Source organism: Cetorhinus maximus, chromosome 22, assembly GCF_964194155.1.
Source record: "Cetorhinus maximus chromosome 22, sCetMax3.hap1.1, whole genome shotgun sequence".
NCBI lineage: Eukaryota > Metazoa > Chordata > Chondrichthyes > Lamniformes > Cetorhinidae > Cetorhinus > Cetorhinus maximus.
In genome coordinates, this window is record NC_135900.1 from 54,068,409 (window position 1) to 54,089,003 (window position 20,595).

General features: G+C 45.6%; 1 protein-coding gene across 1 annotated transcript in view; it reads left to right on the top strand.

The window, feature by feature from the left end:
• The window catches only part of phf21b (PHD finger protein 21B), a 252,118-nt gene that overhangs the window by 185,180 nt on the left and 46,343 nt on the right, over positions 1-20,595 (top strand). The window contains exons 9-10 of the mRNA XM_078568333.1: positions 8,296-8,347; positions 12,693-12,769. Of these exons, the coding sequence (XP_078424459.1) occupies positions 8,296-8,347; positions 12,693-12,769 (129 nt within the window). The remainder of the gene's footprint in view (positions 1-8,295; positions 8,348-12,692; positions 12,770-20,595) is intronic.

Consider the following 20,595-nt stretch of genomic DNA (forward strand, 5'->3'; position numbering starts at 1 on the left):
ATGAACTGAGCCACAGCTGAATAAAGGCATGGTAATTGGCCAATTTAAAAAAAAACCAAAATTACTGGCACCTGCTGTCCAAAAAGTGGGAGCAGTAGTTACAATCTGAAACCGTTGAACTTGATGTTGAGTCTGGAGGCTGTAAAGTGCCTGATAGAAAGATGAGGTGCTGTTCCTCAAGTTTCTATTGAGCTTTGTTGGAACAATGTCAGAGTCTGAGAACAGATCGGTCAGACCAGGAGTGAAATGGAGAATTAAAATGGCAAGGGTCCGGAAGGTCGGGGTCACACTTATAGATTGAATGGAGGTGTTCAGCAAAGTGATCACCTAATCTATGGTCTCCCCAATACAGAGGAGATTGCATCATTGCCAGCGAATATAATATAACACTGCATGCTGTGTTCCCTCCCTGATACAAGGGTAAAAGACATCCCTGAGAGGCTGCAAAGCATTTTGAGGTGTAAGGGGAGCAGCCAGAAGTCGTCATCCATGTGAACCAATGATATAGGAAGAAAAAAAAAGATTCCAGTCAGAGTGTTTCAGGAGCTAGAGAGAAAACAGAACCTCAAATATAGTAATTTCTGGATAAACCTCAGTGCCATGCGCTAATGAGTATTGAAACATTGGTAAAGCAGGTTAACACGTGGGACATTGGGACCAGTTCGGGGACAGGAGGGGCTGTTGAAAATGAATGGGTTGCACCTCAACAGTCTGAGACAAGTGTCCTAGTCGGGAGATTAGCTAGTATTGTGGTGGAAGATTAACTAATTTGGCAGTGGGGGGTAGCAACAGGATGAACATTTGGGAGGAGAAATTTGGTTCTGAGGACTGGGAGACACGAATAGGACTAGAATGAAAAGCTGTTCATAAGAAGCATAAATGCACTTGAAAAGTGTTTCCAACCCAACGAGGAAGACGGCAGTGCTAGGTTTTGTTCTGGGGAATGAGGTAGGGCAAGGGGAGCATTCTTCAGACAGGCAGCATTTGGAGAACAGTAATCATAATACCAGTTTTAGAATATTTATGGAAAATGACAAGGAGCAGTTAAGTGTAAAAATGCTTAGCTGGAGGAGAGATCGTTTCATTGAGTTGTAAAGGAATCTGGCCCAGGTGGATCGGAATCAAAATTGGTAGGCAAACAGTAATTGAACAATGTGAGGCCTTCAAAGAGTAGTTTGATGTAGACGTATTTGCATGAGGGGAAAAGAAAGTGTATCCAAAGCTAGAGATCCTTGGATGACAAAAGGTATAGAAATTAAACTTAAACAGAAAAAGGACATATGCCAAATATAAAGTTCATAATACAGTAGAGAACTAAAATTACTACAGAAAGTATTGAGATCTAAAGAAAGAGAATAAGAGGGGCAAAGAGAGAGTATGAGAATAGATTAGCAGCTAGCATAAAAGCGACCTAAAAGTCTTTCCTAAACACAAATAGTGAAACGGTAGAGTAAAGGCTGGGCTGATGAGGGACCGAAAGGGGATCTTCATGTGGCAGTACTTAATGAGTATTTGCATCTATCGACTTGAGAGAAGAAGTGGATGCCAATGTTATAGTAAAGGAGGAAGTAGTAGCGATATTGAATAGGATAAAAATAAAGAGAACATGCCCAAAAGGTTGGTAGTATTCAAAGTAGTAAGATCACCTGGTCTGGGTGGGATGCATCCTACTTTACTGAGGGAAGTGAAGGTAGAAATTGTAAAGGTTCTGGCCGCAATCTTCCAATACTCTTTAGATATGGGAGTGGTGCCAGAGGACTGGGGAATCCAGATGTTCTACACCCTTGATCAAACCATCAAAGAGGCATAAACCTGGCAACCACAACCCAGTCAGCTTAATGTCTGTGATGGGGAAGCTTTTAGAGACAATAATCGGGGGCAAAATTAATTGTCACTTAGAAAAGCATGGGCTAATTAATTAAACTCAGCATGGATTTGTTAAAGAGAAATTGGGCAGAATTTTGCCCTTGATGGGCAGACGGGCCTGACCGACTAGGCGGCGGGCGGGCAGCTGATTGCCACCGCTGAAATGGGCCACGCCGCCATTTTGCGTGGGCGGGCCAATTAAGGCCCGCCCGGCGGGTTAGCGACTCGCGTGTAGAACGGGTAAATAGTCACGGAGGCGAGTGTGCTCAGACCGCCGGTTCCAATGGGGAACCAGCAGTCTGGATAAAGAGTGGCTAGGCAGCCTCGTTGAGTGCACCATGGCCACTTACAGAGAGAGACAGGCTGCTCTCAGAGGACAGGAGCAGGAGGAGGGGGCAGGCTGCAGGAGAGGCCAGCAGAGGGCCAGTGTGCCCCTCGCTTCTCAGATGCATGCCTTGCTGTCCTCCTCCAAGAGGTGTCCAGCCGTCCGGATATTTTGTATCCGGAGGATGGGAGGAGGAGGGCCCCTCATGTCACCAGGCAGGCGTGGGAGGAGGTGGGTGATGCAGTAAGCGCCCATGATGATGTGCGGCGCACAGGAACACAGTGCCGCAAACGATTCAATAATTTGCTGCGCTCTGGAAGGGTGAGTACCATGTCGCCCTTGGCCATTTGACCCAGCAGGTAGCCTTGGCCTTTGAGCCCCCCCCACGTCTTAGTGTCATTACTGCATTGGGCATTTGGCACACGCTGGGTGGGCAAACAGATAGTGACCATGCTTACATCAGCCTTAGTGGCTGAGGAGAAGATGGGTTCTCCCCGCAGTATATGTTGGTGTTTGTCGCATTTGAGTAGTCTGGGGGAACCTGCAAGGGAGGCAACTAGACACATACTCAGAACTCCAACACATGTCATATTGATGGTGGTGAGATGGTGGAAGGGGAGCCTCAAGGTGTCATGGCCAAGAGCCATCTGCTGGCCTCGGCGCTGCACCTAGTTGCGCCTCCTTGCTATGGGCATGAAGATCCATGTGTTATTCAAAGTGATGGACGCCGAATGTATCCAAGGTGGCCGTTGGGGGAGGGAGTTGGGAGCAGCCGTACCATCTTCTGGTGACTGATCGCCAATAGTGTGGACAGGAGCTGCTGGAGGCCTCAGATGGGCCACTGTGGTTGGGGTGCGGCATGCGCATGCAGAGTACATGAGCGATCAGCCCCAATAAATACTCTTCTCTGTTCCGCAGGCAAAAACTGAGCACAATCTAAGGGAGCGCCAGAGGACTGGTGGTGGGCACGCCCTGCTCCAGCGCCTCACCACCTTCGAGGAGCAGGCCATGGAGCTGGGGAGGAGGCGGGTGACCAGGGCAGCCGGGGGTGGTGAGGCTGGGGTCCGGCAGGCAGGTATTTGAGGTCCACAGTCCCATCCACTCTGTCTGCCCACCATCCAAACCACTGGTGGTTGCTGCAATCGTTATTGCTGCATCACTGCTCATTCACAGACTGAGACACTCTGACGTGTGGGTCATACACGAAGGTCCCTCGTCCCCTTGAGGATGCGCGTCTTCAGCACCTTCCAAAGTCGCCTTATCCCATTTGTGACCACTATCCCCATGGCCTAACATGACATTGCATCGCTGCTGCACATGCAAAAATGTTTTGCATCTTAGGGGACTTGGTACCTCCACCACCCTTTCAGCCAGTGCGCCCCACATTACTCTGTCCAAAAGGTCCTCAGCACCCCACCTGTCAACCTCATAGCACTCAACTTAAATAAATGCCACCATGTTACTCATCCCTGCGCCAAGGGGAAATGTTGCCTTCTGCCCACCCATTCTATGCCCCTCCTAATGGTATGAAGGTCAATAATGTGACCTGTCAATCTCCTGTGCTCCACGGCAAATGTCGCAAGTGTTTGCAATGTTTCCTTATCACCGCAACTCTCCAGGCCAGCATGCATCCAGGCCAGGAACCTCTGCACTTTCCCCACTCCAATGGCACATAACATTCCATGTGGCATTCCTTAGGCCACCTGACCAGCCTGTCTGTATGCACGTCTAATGTTTGGGCCTCCTCTTGACTCTTTTCCACCCCACCAATGTTCGTCTCCTTAGGGTCTTGAAGGGTGAGCGACTTATGAGGCTGGGGGGGGTGGAAAGGGATGAAAGGTTTAACTGACTGCACGCTAACTGATGCACTGTCCTTGTTTTTAATTTCAGCATCACCACCATATGGCCGCGCCCAATGACACCGGAGCCCCCCCTCCACACCTGAGGGCTAAGACGTGCAACTTGCGGCACATCATTTCAGCCAGCCAGGCACCAGCGCAGACACAAACACTTCGGTGGGGAATTTAATATCGGCTAGTATCCCGGGTCACAGTGGAGATGGCACTTTACAATCGTTGGAGGAGATGGCAGGGACAGAGTGTGCCAATGGCGCCAGCATCCGGAGGGCTGCAGGGGACCAGGCACATGCTGAACCTGGCACTGATGATGTGCCTCTGGAGCTGTCACCAATGCAGCAGCTGCAGGACAAGCGGCAGGAATCATATTTACATCTGGCAGGGTTGCATGAGGGTATGCTTCAGTTGGTCTCTGCGGTGGAGGAATCCAGGCAGAGTGTAAGTGAAGGCATGAACCTCAGGACAGAGCTTCACGCTTCCTCCACTGAAAGATTAGCGACTCTCATGGAGAGGGGCTTTGATCGGATGGAGACCCTTCTGGTTGGGTTACGCTCTGACCTGCAAACCCTCACAGCGGTAATGGCCACGGGTGGTCATTCCCCATGTGGGAGATGTGACCTCACGTCGGTGCAGCAGCTGCCTGTCGTCGCTGTGAGCTCCTCTCAGGATGCTCCGGATGAGGGCAGCAGCTCCTCCGCCCCTCTGCCAGTCAATGTTGCATCTGTTGAGGCTGCGACAACTGGGGAGGTGCCAGTTCTGGAACTGGCCACTCCCTCCCAGGTGGGGCCATCACAGGCTCCACGGGCCAGAGGACGCCCGCCAAGGTCATCGAGGCCAGCAGGACAGCAGAGTCAGCAGGCTGTCTCACAAGCCACTCCGAGCGATGGGGCAGCACCTAGACATTGCAGCCGCAAACGAAAGCATAAGGTACGTTAGGCATTCCATGGGTATGTCACTGGTGATTTTTTGTGTTGGCCTTAGATTAGGGAACAAATAATTATGTTTGTCATAGAGATATTTCTGTTTTATGTTGGACAGAATAAAGTCCACTTTTCTGACCATGGCTGAGGGTGTTTCCTTTGTGCTGCATTTGTATGTTTCACAGACATCTCATGAGTGTTTGAGTGGACATTGATGTTCCTGTACTAAGCCCTTAGTTGCAGCTGATGAGGTGGAAGATGTAGCACCTAAGTGCCACGTGTGGAAGCACCAGGCAATGCTGGTCCTGCTGATCGATGTGTATGGAGCTAGCTGAAGGTTCTTTGGATTAAATTGTCCCGGGTGTCCCTGCCTCCTTGGTGTAGTAGCAGGTCGGTGTGCTGCCCCTCATCATCACCCTGTGCTTCCTTATGCTCTGAGCCACTGCTGGATTTATCATGTGCAGCCTCATCCAGTGCATCAAGGTCTTCATTGTCAACTGCATCCCCCCTTTCCAGCGCAAGATTGTGCAGAGCGCAGCATGCTACCACTATCTGAGAGACGTGATCTTGGGGCTACTGGAGTGCACCCCCAGGGCAGTCCAGGCAACGGAAGCACATCTTGAGAAGACTGATAGCTCTCTCCACCACAGCCCTTGTGGTGCCGTGGCTCTTATTGAAGCGCTCCTCAGCTTCTGTTCTTGGATGGTGGAGAGGCATCATGAGCCATCTGAGGGGATAGCCCTTGTCACCCAGCAGCCAACCATTCAGCCGAGCCGGAGCACTGAAGAGCCCCGGCACCTGGGAGTATCTGAGGATGTAGGCGTCGTGGGAGCTGCCTGGATAACTTGCACAGACTTGTAGAATCTGCATCCTGTGATCACACACTATCTGCACGTTCATGGAGTGGAAGCCATGTTGACGAAGGCACCGGGCTCACCTGGTGCCTTGATGGCCACATGTGTACAGTCTATTGCACCCTGGACACGGGGGAAGCCAGCAATGGCCGCGAAGCCTCTGGTTCGCTGTGCCTGACTTGCCTGGTCGCAGTGGTAGTTGATGAAGGTCAATACCCGTCTGAACAGAGCGTCTGTAACCTGCTTGACACAAGGGTGGACAGCTGATTGGGAGACACCGCAAAGATCACCCACCGAGCCCTGGAAGGAGCCAGAGGCATAGAAGTGGAGGGCAACTGTGAGCTTCAGAGCCGTTGGCATGGGGTGTCCACCCACACAGTTAGGGGAGATCTCAGGGCCAATCATCTGACAGATATAGTTGACTGCCTCCCTTGAGAGTTGGAGCCTCCTTCGGCACTGCACCTCAGTCATATTGAGGTAGCTGCTTCGCTGCCTGTCTACTCTGGCAGCAGGATAGTGGCGTGTTCTGCGGCCCCTTCCACCTTGGACAAACTCTTGGCCCAGTGCCCCTTGTGCCTGCGCCTGGCCTCCCAAAGGTGGCTCCCCTGGAGGCTGATTGCCCACTCCTGGCCTCCTCCTTATTCTATCCCTCCCTTCCTCCTCAGAGGAGCTGCCTCCAGTGGAGCTGTCAGAACCCATACCCAGGCTAAATGGAGGCCTCCGGAAAGCTGCAGGCCCGATAAAGATAACTGTCTGCTGACTGGTTTCAAAGAACACAAAAAGCTCTTGGAAATCGATGTGAACTGCTAACAATCACACAGGCAAGTTTAAAACACTATCTGCATTAAATACTTCATGAAAAACATGAACAACCCCTCTGAGTCCACGTATCCCGCCAGTGCATGAGTTTTAATTAAAAAATCGCCTGCCCGTTGGGCCTGTGCGCCAAGCCAAAGTTCGCACGGGCCCCTCAAAATTGTCGAAGATTGGCAAGTTAAGGGCCTTAACGAGGCCTTTAATTAATGGTGGGTGCATGTCCTGCTGCATAGCGTGCCCGCCGACCTAAATATCGTGATGCCGCACGCTGACGACAGCCAGAAAATTCTGCCCTTTGTGTTTATCAAATTTGATTGAATTTGTTGATGAAATAATGGAAAAAGATGTTGGTGGTAGTGTAGTTGATTGATCTGTAAATGAACTTTTCACAGGCATTTTAACAAAACTGGAGTCAATGGGAATCGGGGAAAACCTCTCCACTGGTTGAAGTCATACCTAACGCAAAGGAAGATGGTTGTGGCTTTTGGAAGTCAATCATCTCAGTCCCAGGGCATCACTGCAGAAGTCCCTAGCGTCCTAGGCTTAACCATTTCAGCTGCTTCATCAATGATCTTCCCTCCATCATTAGGTCAAAAATGGGGATGTTTGCTGATGATTGCACAATGTGTTCAGCACCATTCGTGACTCCTCAGATACCGAAGCAGTCCATGTCCATATGCAGCAAGACCTGGACAACATTCAGACTTGAGCTGTTAAGTGGCAAGTTACATTCGCGCCACTCAAGTGCCAGGCAATGTCAATCTCCAACAAGAAAGAATCCAACATTTCCTTAACATTCAATCTGTTTTCATTCTCTGTTCCCTCACCACCAACTCCATCACACTCCATGGTCATTATCTGAGGCTGAACCAGCTGTTTGTAACTTGCATTTTATTTGATCATGAGATGCACTTTGAACCACATATCCTGTCTGTTATCAAGACTACTTCCACCCCAGTAACATCGCCTGTCTCTGTGCTCGCCTCAGCTCATCAGCTGCTAAATCCCTCAACCAAGCCTTTTTGCCTCTGGACTTGACTATTCGAATGTCCTCCAGGCTAGCCTCCCATTCTTTCACCCTCTATCAACTTGAACTAATTTACTGCTCAGCTAACCATACTCAGAGTCACGCCAAGTCCTATTCATCCATCACCCCTGTGCTCACTGGCTACTTTGGCTCCCAATCCGTCAATGCTTCAATTTTTAAAATTCTCATCCTTGTTCTCAAATCAGTCCATGACCATGCCCCTTTTTATCTCTAATCTTTTCCAGCCCCACAACCCTCAGGGATCTCTGCACTCCTCGAATTCTGGGCTCTTGAACATTCTTGACATTAATTGCTCTACCATTGTCAGCCATACCTTAAGCTCCCAGGGTCCTGTGCTGTGAAATTTCCTCCTTAAGCCATTTCACCTCTTTACCTCTCCTCCCTTGAGATGCTTCTTAAAACCTACCTCTAAGTGCTTGACCTAATATCTCCTCATGTGACTTGGTGTCAAATTTTGCTTGATAATACTCCTGTGGAAGTGTCTTGGGATGTTTCACTACTATATAAGTGCTATATAAACACAGATTGTTTTTGTTGTTGAGAATCATTAATCCTTCGTGGGACTGACTTCATAGAGACTCCCAATAATATATACATTTTAAATTTGCAGAAACTTGCCTTTATGGTGTCCCTAGGCCTGGTTACTACAGAACACTTGGAAGGTAAGTCATTGCAATTCATGAAACATTAATTTAAAAAAAAGGACAATTCTTTATGTCTTGGCTTCTCTTCTGCAGCAGGCACCATCTTTCATCCCAGAAGTGTTAGCTAACTTGTTTCCATGTGTGTTTTCTGTGAATCCTGTTGCAGCTGGCAGAAGTTCTGCAAGAACAGTGTGGATAGGCTGTTTCCAATTTTTGTGTAAAAAGAAGCTTAAAAGTCTTTATAAACATATGTAAAGTAAAAAGATAGTTAAAGGAATGCTTGAGCCTGTTGGAGACGAAAAAGGAAATTCTCTTGTGGAAGCAGAGGTCATGACTGCAGTACTGACTGTGTACTTTGCTTTTGTGAAGACAGATGCAGAGGATGATGTTAGTGTTGGAGCTGAGATATAGGATAGAATAAAAATAAATAGGTGGTGCTAAATAGATTGGCATCACTCAAAGTTAACAAGTCACTCTGTCCAGATGGGATGCAGCCTAGGTTATTGAGGAAAACTAAGGTGGACATAGCAGAAGCTCTGATCACAATCTTTCAATCTTTCTTGGATATGGGAGTGATGGCCAGAGGACTGGGGGATTGGAAATGTTACACCCCTTGTTCAAAAAAAAGTGGAGAGGGATAAGCCAATCAGACTAACAGCTTCTCAAGGGATGGGCAATAAATGCTGGCCCAGCCAGCGATGCCCACATCCCATGAATGAATTTTTTAAAAACTGTGGTGAGAACATTACTAGAGATTCCTCTTCTTTAGGCTTAAGGAGCAGAAGCTGTCATCACAGTTTTAATGTCAACTTCCCTTACCAGTCAGTTGCCCTTTTGGAGAGCATATGTTACTCTAGGATATCGCCCTCAAACTTGAGACAGAGGCATGATGTTATCATGTGCTCCATGGTTTGGTCAAGGTTTCCGCAGTCGAGACCAGGTGATGGTTTAGTGGTAATGCCGCTGGACTAATATTGCAGAGACCCAGGCTAAAATTGGGGACACAGGTTAAAATCCCATCACAGCAGCTAGTGCAATTTAAATTCAATTAATTAATAAATCTGGAATTGAAAGCTAGTCTCATTCCATGAATCTATTATCAATTGTTGTAAAAGCCCATCTGGTTCACTAATGCCTTTTAGGGAAGGAAATCTGCCATCCTTACCTGATCTGGCCTACATGTGACTAGACACACAACAATGTAGTTGACTCTTAACTGTCCTCTAAGCTGGCCAAGCAAGCCACTCAGTTCAAGGGCAATTAGGGATGGGCAACAAATGCTGGCCTTGCTAACGATGTCCACACCCCATAAAACAATACAAAAATGATAGATTTACTCAGAAAATAGACACATATGGTATGAAACAGACAGTGATGAGTATGTAATTGGCTAAGGAGTAGAAAGCAGAGATTAGTGGCGAATGGATCTTTTTCTGACTGGAGAGAAGTATGCAGTGGGGTCTCTCAGGCGTTTGTTGGGATCGCTGCTTTTCTTGTTTTTTGTAAATCACCTGGACTTGGCTAAGGGACTACAATTTCAAAATTTGTAAATGATTTAAAACTCAGCAACGTATTAAGTAGTAAGTAGAACGGTAGCAGACTTTAGGAAGACTTAAACAGATTGGTGAAATGAGCAGACACATGGCAGGTGCAATTTAATACAGATAAGTATGAAGTGATGCACATGGGAGGAACAACAGAGAGAGGTGGCATGATCTAAATAGTACTATTTTGAGGGGATATTTTTGAGCAGAGATACTTTGGGATACATATTCACAAACCTTTGAAGGCGACAGGCAAGTTAATTAGGCAGTTAAAGCATATAGGAAACTCGGCTTTAAATAGGGACATTGAATACATATACAAATCAGAGCATAGGTCTGAGCTGGAGCATTCTATACTATCCTTGGCAGTACAGGTAGAAAGGATGTCTTGGCAAGGGTACGGAGGATGTTTATCTGGATGAAGTCAGGGACTTCAGTAATGTGGAGAGTTTGGAGAAACTGATATTGTTCTCCAGAGAAGGTTGAGGGGAGACCTAATAAAACTATGAGAGGTTTTGATAGAGCAAGTGCTGAAAAACTGTTTCTTCTGGCATGTGGATTGGCAACAATGTTATAAATTTAAAATAATTAGCAAAGGAACAAGAGAGGAAAATGAATTTTTTTTTCAATATAGGTGTTGTTGAGATCTGGAACTCTGAAAGGTTTTTGGAATCCGATTCCATAGGACTTATCAAAAAGGAATTGGATATTTACTTAAAGAGGACCAATTTACAGGGTTATGGGAAAATTCAAAGAGCTGACACAGGCAGGATATGCTGAATGGCCCTTTTCTGTGCCGTAGGATTCTACAATTCTAACTATCTGATTACGAATCACAACAACCTAACACTAGAGCTATTTATGGGCGACCTTTATAACAGGACAGTAATTCCTAATATGATTAGACACTTCCTAGTGTAAAATGAAATGTTTGCTTCTTAACAAAATGATTCCATCTCTACCTCTTGAGGAGAATTTGCTGATACAAACCCATTAAATTGTTATGTCTCCCCAAGGCAAGTACAACTTGAGAATGATCTGTAAACATCATACTCATCTCAATTTATGCTTTTAAGCCAGAAGTATAGCTTACTATGCAAGTGCATTTTTATCAAAAATCATTACAGCTATGTGAGGAATGCATAAAATGTGAGTGCGACAGTTGACTGCACTCTTGCATTTTTCTGATCTGCAGAGCTGTTTTTATTGAGTTATCTCTATTGTCTAGTTTGCTAATCCATTTTTCTGAGGAGTGAGGATCATAAATTGAACCAGTTAAGGATCCTATTCGAGATGTGTTTGTTACAGGAGCCAATGGGCTGTAACTTCCAGTGCAGTGCCAATTGAGTCAGATTGTCATTGCGCTCATAGTTACTAACCTGGAAATCCAGCTGCTGCTATCTTGCCAAGCCTTCCAACTCAGGCAGGGCAAGATCTACATAACACAGCAGGTTTCCATGGCTGTCCAGGGCCCCAGCATCTGAGAGAAGGAGGACATGGCCCCTTATCTGCGGTACAAGCTGCCGTAAAGCAGTAGGCTTAAAAGGTCCAGCCACATGGAAGCCTGGGAGAAGGTAAGTTAATAAGATAAGTGGATAGGATGGGTTGGGGGGGTGGTGTTGGTGGCCAGTCTGGGGTTGGGAGCAGTGGGGGCAGCAGTCGGGTGAGTGGGCAGGGTAGCCTGTGGATGGGAGAGGCAGTTGTGGGGTGGGGAGGTCCGTCAGGGAGGGTGGTAGTTGGGGGATGGGCAGCACAGTTGGGGGGTGGGTAGTGCAGTCGGGGTGTGGGGAGTGCAGTTGACAGGGGGGATAGTTGGGGGAGGGCAGTTGGGGGTTAGTGGTATAGTCAGGGAGTGGGGAGGGCATTTGGGAGCGGGGGTGCTGCCGGAGGCGATGGGTCTGCAGTCAGGGTGAGAAGGGCAGTCGGGTGGTGTGGGTGTAGTCAGGAGTTAGGGAGGGGGTTGGGGCTGTAGTTAGGGGTATGGGGTGCATTCGTGGTTGCGGAGGGCAGTCAGGGGGTGGGGTGTAGTCGGTAGGTCCTGTGGAGCATCAGGAGGCCCTATGGGCAGCCAGGGTGGGTAGTCGGGAGGCTCACGTGGGTGTTCAGGGTGTGCAGATTTTGGTGGGGTGCGGGTGACTGTTGGGGGTGGGAGTAGTCAGGTCATCCAGTGGGGGGCTGGGATGGGGGAGGGTGGTATTTGGAGGAATCCCGTTCGGGGGCGGGATGGGGTCAGTGCTATAGTTGTTCAGGAGCTAGAAGTAGTTTTAGTTCTTCTTTATCTGGATAATTATTACTGTAACACAGTTGGACCATCAGAAGTTTGCAATTTAAATCACATTATCTGATGGGTCCTAGTGAAGGGCAATTGCCCATCGGAAGTTCGAACTTCCCAGGCAATTGCTATGCCATCCTTACCTGGGAGCATCCAGGACAGGGGGGTGGTGGTGGGGGTTGCAGTTCCCCAGCACATCTTTGGGATACCCCTAGTTAACACTGCCCCGGAGCTTGGAAGTTACAGGCCAGTGTTTTTATTTTGCCAGATTATTAGCTTTTGAGAATAATCAAAATCTTTGATTTGCTTTTTATATAGTCAGCATGGTATGAAAATTATAATACTGTAAATTGATTATTAGTGGTGACATGGTTAAAAAAAAGGGTTTTATTTATCACACTGTCACAGCTAATGTTAATGAGCAGCACTAAAGGAAATTTGAGAACATATATGTTTAAAACATATTTCTCTTAGTTCATCAGTTTTTGTTGAAAACAAAACCTTTGGAATTTCTTTGATTATAACAGATATGTTCTCATGGTTGCAGAAATCCAAAGCAGACGCCAGGAAAGAAAGAGAAGAAGTACAGCCAATCCAACATATAGTGGATTGTTTGAGCCAGAGGTAAATGATTACTCTGTGTGTTTGGATAATATGATGCTTTTTTGAGCCAGTTAAATGCCATTTGCCAAACACTGGCTCAGTCCTCCATGTTGTCAAGATCCGCTTAGAATTGTTTATTCTTCTCTACAGTCCTAACACACGCACTGAGTATGTGCAAAGGACACAAATGATAAGCTAATGCCATTTTCCATAAACTACTACATCGATTATCACTCTATGAACCACTAACTGAAGTGAAGTAAAATAAAGTCTAAGAATTTCTACAAAGGTTCTAGCTATATTTGAATGTTATGTTTCCTTAAGTTGCAAGATATCAGGTTAAAAGTTTTGCCATTTTAACAGTGGTTGAAATGCTGTTCATTCATTGTTAGGTGGCACTGTCCTTTGATTTTTTTTTAAAGTGTAGATAGTTAAACACATTATAGATGTCAAATATAATTTCAGAGTTGAATTGTTGTTTTATTTTGCATTTGGTATTTACTAGTAGAGATCAAGCACCAATAATGTTAAATCCTGGTATAGGATTTAGTTATCAACAAAGGAATTCCTGGATCAAACATCCAGTGAATTTGCATTGAAGCTCTACCAATGAGTCATTTTAATCATATTGGTCTGGTACCAGTAATATTTGCATCGGCAAGAAACTATTAGCTGATTACTTCTTTTCTGAAAAATTAGCAGTGGAAGTGAAACTCTTGCTCATACGTTAATTGCAAATAAATGTCCAGTCTTAACCTCGGGTTTCTTTAGTCATAATTGTCATGAGAGACAGAATGAAAGTCTGTGACATTTGTGAAAAATACTTCTGTTGGTCAGTGCATGAAAATGCATCATGCAGTACCACTTACTGAAGCTTGGTTGTGCAGGAACTATATTCAATACTTCAAATTGCGAATAGTAATCTATCAGAGCTCTAGAAGAGCTGGTAAAGTCAATGAGCAGGATGCATGGTCTCGCTGCTATCATTCTTGACGTTAATTAATAAATTGTAAAAACTATTTTCAAGTATAATCTCTCCAGCCACTCTTGATTATTATATAATCAGTTTTCTATGTCTCTCATTTCATTATCTCTGGAAAAAAATTCCCATGCACACCAAAGGAATTCATGAAGGGCCTGAAAAATCTTTTTTCAAAATCCTTTGAGTACTCATTTTGACTCTCCACATACTCTGATGTACACCCCGAGGGGTTAAGGCTACTGAAGGAAGTATTTAGCCGAATGTATCGGTTGGTGCAGGCTCTTGCTAGAGCAATCCAAAAATAATCTTATTACCCCGCTCATTCCTTATGGGCTCTTATCCAATTTTCCCTTTAAACAGTGCATTAGTATCTGACTGAACCACTCATTGTGGACATTCCATACTCTAATAACCACTTGACATAAGGAATTTTCTCCTAACCGCTTCACTTTTAAAAAAAATAAAATAAAATTTAACATCACATGGAAATGGGTGTGATAGGCTTGTGTCTGACCTTTCATCTCATGCACTTGGGTTAAAGTACAGTGAGATGGGCAAAAAGGGAAACAGCCTGTTGAAGGCAAAAAGGACAGAGAAATGTAAACGTGCAGCATTCATTTAAAGATCGAGACAACTGCCTTAACATGACACAATTTTGTTTCTTTTTGTCTGCGAGCAATGCCACAGGAAACTAACTAGTTAAATTGGTTAAAAGAAATTGACCACATTTGAGATGCAGGTATTTTATAAGAAACATTTCGTAATAATGTTTAGATGTTTTTCAAGTGCCCCCTTTTACCTAATAGTTATATAAACTACTTTTTCTTTTCCCTTTAATCCCGAACAAGTGACTGGTTCCTCCAACTGAACATTGGGAAATTTGAAGCCTTTCTCCCTGCCACAGACTTCACAATTCACTGAGACTATTCGCTGGTGGTGGGGCCTTCTGCTGCCTCACTCATTTTTTTCATTCTTTCATAGGATGTGGGTGTCGCTGGCAAGGCCAGCATTTGTTGCCTATCCCTAATTGATCTTGAACTGAATGACTCGCTAGGCCATTTCAGAGTTTCATTTCAGAATTAACCACATTGCTGTAGGTCTAGAATCACATGTAGGCCAGGCCAGGTAAAGACAGCAGATTTCCTTCCCTAAAGGACATCAGTGAACCAGGTTGGTTTTAATGATGATCAATGATCATGTCATGTTCACTACTACTGAGACTAGCTTTATTTTCCAGATTTTTATTAATTGAATTTAAATTCCACCAGCTGCCATAGACCTGGATTACTAGTCCATTGACATTACCTCTACAGCACTGTCTCTCCTAATGCTGTATGGAACTCACTGTCTTGGTCTGTTCAGCCCTCAACCATTTTTAGAAAATAATCTTTCAAAACCCATCTCCTGGTTTTTCATCTCATCTAATCTCTGCCTATTTTGGCATGGTTTCCTTTTCTAACATCCATTTATGAAATGCTTCAGTTTTTTTTTAACAATAAAGACAGAACAATAATTCAAGTTCTCAATAATGATTGGGTGGTCTTTTGAAAGATTCTCTTACAATTCTTAATTACAACAATGAGCAGCCCCCTTGAGATTTGGCCACCAATTTGCCAGAAGGTGAGATTGACGGGGGTGAGTCTGGAAGACAGAGGAAACATAGGCTAGATAAGAAAGAAGTGAGTTTAGCATGGTTAAATGAAATATATTTTAATGCAAGGAGCCTGAGCACTAAGACAGACGAGCTGAGGGCACAGGCAGGTGGGAGTATAATATCATAGCTATGGCCGAGACTTAGCTACAAGGGCAGGATTGACAGCTCAACATTCCTTGTTATAGGGTATTCAGAGGAGATAGAGAGGGAGATAGAAGAGGAGGGGGGGGTTGTAATATTGATCAAGGAATCAATTATAGCAATGAGGAGGGATGATATCTTGGAAGGATCATCAAATGAGGCTATATGGGTAGAAGTAAAATACAGAAAAGGGGCAAACACGCTGTTGGGTGTGTACTGTAGGCCCCAAACAGTCAGGGATAGAGGATCAAATATGTAATCAAGTTTCAGAGAAGTGTAAGAATAATAGGGCAGTAATAGTTGGGGACTTTAACTACCCAAACATTAACTGGGATAGTTTTAGTGTGCAAGGTAGGGAGGGAGCAAAATTCTTTAAATTGCATCCAGGAGAACCTTTTTAGCCAGTACGTAGAAAGCCCTACAAGGGAGGGGGCAGTTCTGGACTTAATATTCGGAAATGAGCCCAGGCAGGTGGAAGGCGCATCAATAGGGGAGCATTTTGGAGATAGTGACCATAACTCAATTAGATTTAGGATAGTTAGGAAAACTATTTAGGAAAAGGATAAGGCTGGGCCGGGAATAAATATTCTAAATTGGGGAAAAGCTAATTTTACTAAGGTGAGACACGATTTGGCCCAAGTGGACTGGGAGCAGCTACTTGCAGAAAAAAACTGTGTCAGAGTAGTGGGAGGCATTCAAGGAGGAAATAGCAAGAGTACAGGGCAAATATATTTCGTAAAGACAAAGCGGGGGACCAAGTCCAGAGAACCCTGGATGTCAAGAGACATAAAGGTTAGGATTAAGAGAAAATGAGAAGCTTATGGCAGATACCAAGGGCTCAATACGGCAGAGTCCTTAGAGGAGCATAAAAAGTGCAGAGGGGAATTTAAAAAGGAAATTAGGAAAGCTAAGAGAGTGCATGAGAAAGCATTGGTGGGCAGAATAAAGGAAAACCCAAAGGTTTTTTTAAAGAGCAAAGAGCTCTTTAAGCAAGCAAATAAAGAGCAAGAGAATAGCTAGGGAAAAGTAGGACCAATTAGGGACCTTAGAGGTAATCTGTGTATGGACCCGGAAGATGTGGGTTCAGTCCTCAATGAATACTTTGCGTCAGTCTTCACAATGGAAAAGGACGAAGCAGGTATAGACAACAGGGTGGAGGACTGTGAAATATTAGAGGAAATTGACAGAGAGAGAGAGGAGGTACTAGCGGGTTTAGCGGCCTTAAAGTGGATAAATCCGCAGGCCTGGATGAGATGTATCCCAGGCTGTTGAGGGAGGCAAGGGCAGAGATATCAGGGGCCCTGGCAGTAATTTTCAAATCCTCTCTGGCCACAGATGAGGTCCCAGAGGACTGGAGGACTGCTAACGTTGTCCCATTATTAAAAAAAGGAGGAAGGATAGACCAGGAAATTACAGGCCAGTCAGTCTAACCTCGATGTGGATAAGTTACCAGAAAGAATTCTGAGGGACAGAATATATCTGCACTTGGAGAGACACAGATTAATCAGGGATAGTTAGCATGGATTTGTTAAGGGAAGGTCATGTTTGACAAATTTGATAAAATGTTTTGAGGAGGTAACCAGGAGTGTTAACCAGGAGATGAGGGTAATGCATTTGATGTGGTCTTCATGGACTTTAGCAAGGCTTTTGATAAGGCCTCTCATGGCAGACTGGTCAAGAAAGTAAGAGCCCATGGGATCCAAGGCAAAGTGGCACGTTGGATGTGCATATCTATAGCTCCCTGAAGGTAACAGGGCAGGTAAATAAGGTGGTTAAGAAGGCATATGGGGCATTTGCCTTTATTACTCGAGGCATAGAATACAAGAGCAGGGACGCTATGCTGGAACTGTATAAAATGCTGGTTAGGCCACAACTGGAGTACTGCATGCAGTTCTGGTGGTCACATTATAGGAAGGGCGTGATTGCACTGGAGAGGGTGCAGACGAGATTTACCAGGATGCTGCTTGGGCTGGAGGGTCTGAGCTATGAGGAAAGATTGGATAGGCTGGGGTTGTTCTCCTTGGAGCAGTGAAAGTTGAGAGGGGACCTGATAGAGGTGTATAAGATTTAGGTGTGGGTGGACAGGAAGGCACTTTTTCAATTAGCAGAGAGGTCAATAACCAGAGGGCATAGATTTAAGCTAAGAGGTAGAAGGCTAAGAGGGGAGTTGATGAGAATATTTTTCACTCAGAGGGTTGTGAGAGTCTGGAACTCACTGCCTGAAAGGGTGGTTGAGTCAGAAACTCTCGTAACATTGAAGAAGTATTTAGATGTTCACGCGTTGCCATAGCCCCCAGGGCTATGGGCCAAGCGCTGGAAAATGGGATTAGTGTAGTCAGATCTTTGTTGACTGGCACGGACACGATGGGCCAAATAGCCTCCTTCTGTGCTGTAGACATCTATGAGTCTATGAATTCTTAACCTCTCCCATCCCTAGCACCCCAAGTGCACCTAGGTTGCATGCATTGGCTGGATACATGGTAGTTATGGCAGGAGGCCTGATCCATTTTGGAGGCCAGGCCACATTTGCATTGGGATGGCAGGCTGCGGCCAGAGTTTGAGCACTGTGGGGACAGCCTACCGGTCCTGGGACATCGCAACATGTGATCTGGCAATGCTCCAAGCTGGAGAAGTTAGGCTGTGGGCTGGGTGGATCCCCAATACTTGAAGAAGAGCCAAAGTGACTGGGTTTTTGAAGGTTGGAGAAGCATTCCTACTCCTCCCATACCCAATCCAAATAAAAGATGTGGCTATGGGTATCCACATGGGCCCCAGTTATGCCTGTCTCTTTATGGGGTATGTGGAACATTTCTTGTTCCAGTCCTATTCAGGCTCCCTCCCACAACTCCTTTGTTGGTACATCGATGACTTTTTCGGTGCTGCTTCATGCTCTCGCCTGGACCTGGAAAAATTTATCAATTGTGCTTCCAATTTCCACCCCTCCATCACCTTCACATAGTCCATCTCTGACACTTCCCTTGCCTTCCTTGACCTCTCTGTCTCAATTTCTGGAAATAGACTGTCCACCAATATTCACTACAAGCCCACAGACCCCCCAAAGCTACCTTGACTACAGCTCCTCACACCCTGTAAGGACTTCATCCCATTCTCTCAGTTTCTTCACCTCCGTCGTATCTGTTCTGACAATGCCACTTTCCAAAATGATGCTTCTGACATGTCTTCCTTCTTCCTTAACCGAGGTTTCCCACCCACTGTGGTTGACAGGGCCATCAACCGTGTCCGACCCATCTCCTGCACCTCTGCCCTCACACCTTCCTCTCCCTCCCAGAACCATGATAGGGTCCCCCTTATCCTCATTTTTCACCCCACCAGCCTCCACATTCAAAGGATCATCCTCCGCCATTTCTACCAATTCCAGCATGATGCCACCACCAAACACATCTTTCCTTCACCCCCCCCCAAATCGGCATTCTGTAGGGACCGTTCCCTCTGGGACACCTTTGTCCACTCCTCCATCAACCCCAACACCTTATCCCCCTCCCATGGCACCTTCCCATGCAATCGCCTGCCCCTTTACCTCCTCCCTCCTCACCATCCAAATGCTCAAACACTCCATTCAGATGAAGCAGCGCTTCACTGGCACCTCCTTCAATTTGGTCTTCTGCATTCGCTGCTCCCAATGCTGCTGTCTCTACATCGGAGAGACCAAACGCAGACTGGGTGACCACTTTGCGGAGCACCTTCGGTCTGTCCACAAGCATGACCCAGAGCTTCTTGTCGCTTGCCATTTCAACACACCATCCTGCTCTCATGCCCACATGTCCGCCCTTGGCCTGCTGCAATGTTCCAGTGAAGCCAATGCAAACTGGAGGAACAGCACCTCATCTTCCGATTAGGCACTTTATAGCCTTCTGGACTTAACATTGAATTCAACAACTTCAGACCATGAACTATCTCCTCCATCCTCACCCCCTTTTTATTTAATCCCATTTTTTCAATATTCATTTTAATTTTTTAATTTTTATTTTTTATCCTTTTATTTTTATTTATTTTCGTTTTTATTCATTGTTTTATCCCCACCTTTTATCCTATTTTCAATCTTTTCCCATCACCGTTCCCTACCCCACCCCACCCCCACAAGGACCATCTGTCACTTGTTCATGTTGTTCTTTCCAGAGTGCTTACCCTTGTCCTGCTATTATCACATTCTGCTTTCTGACATTAATGCCACCATCATCACTTCCTTTAGCCAGTACCACCACCATTAATACCCTTTTGTCCTTCTGTTCATGACATCTCTGGCAATCTCTCCTTTGCCTCCACCTATCACTGGCCTTCTATCCAGCTTCACCTGCTCCACTCCCCCCTAAACAGTATAAATTTCATTACATTTTTACTTCTCTTTAGCTCTGAAGAAGAGCCATAAGGACTCGAAACGTTAACTTTGTTCTTTTTTCTCTCCACAGATGCTGTTAGACCTGCTGAGTTTTTCCAGCATTTTCTGTTTTTGTTTCAGATTTCCAGCATCCACAGTTTCCATTTATCTAAATTAAAGAGGAATTTGCTTTTGACTGTCTCTCAGAAGAGACATTAAACAGAGTATGCCTTCTTAGGCAGATGTAAAAGATTCCTTGACGCTATTTCAAAGAAGAGTAGGGGAGTTATCCCCAGTGTCCTGGCCAATAGTTATCACTCAATCAAGATCACAAAACAGATTACCTGGTCATTATCTGCTGTTTGTGGGAACTTGTGCAAATTAGCAGCCGTATTTCCATTACATTAGTGACTACCTAAAAAAGTGCTTCATTAGCTGTAAAGCACTTTAAATTTCCGGTGGCCAAGAAAGATGCTATAGAAATGCAAGTGTTTTATTTTTAGGGGATCCTCTTTAGTACTGCAGACCCTGGCTAATTCTGTCCAGATTTGGCAATTGGGATCATATTGGCATTATAAAGTTCTAATTTCCATTTTAAATGGGCCTAGCACCTGACTCTGGGACTTCTCTGTCTGCCCAGTTCGGGGCCTTGATGAAAATTTCCATGTCCATAACAACAGCGACAGTGGTCATTGCCCACTCAGTTTCTGCCAGAAGGAAGGGCTAAAAGATTA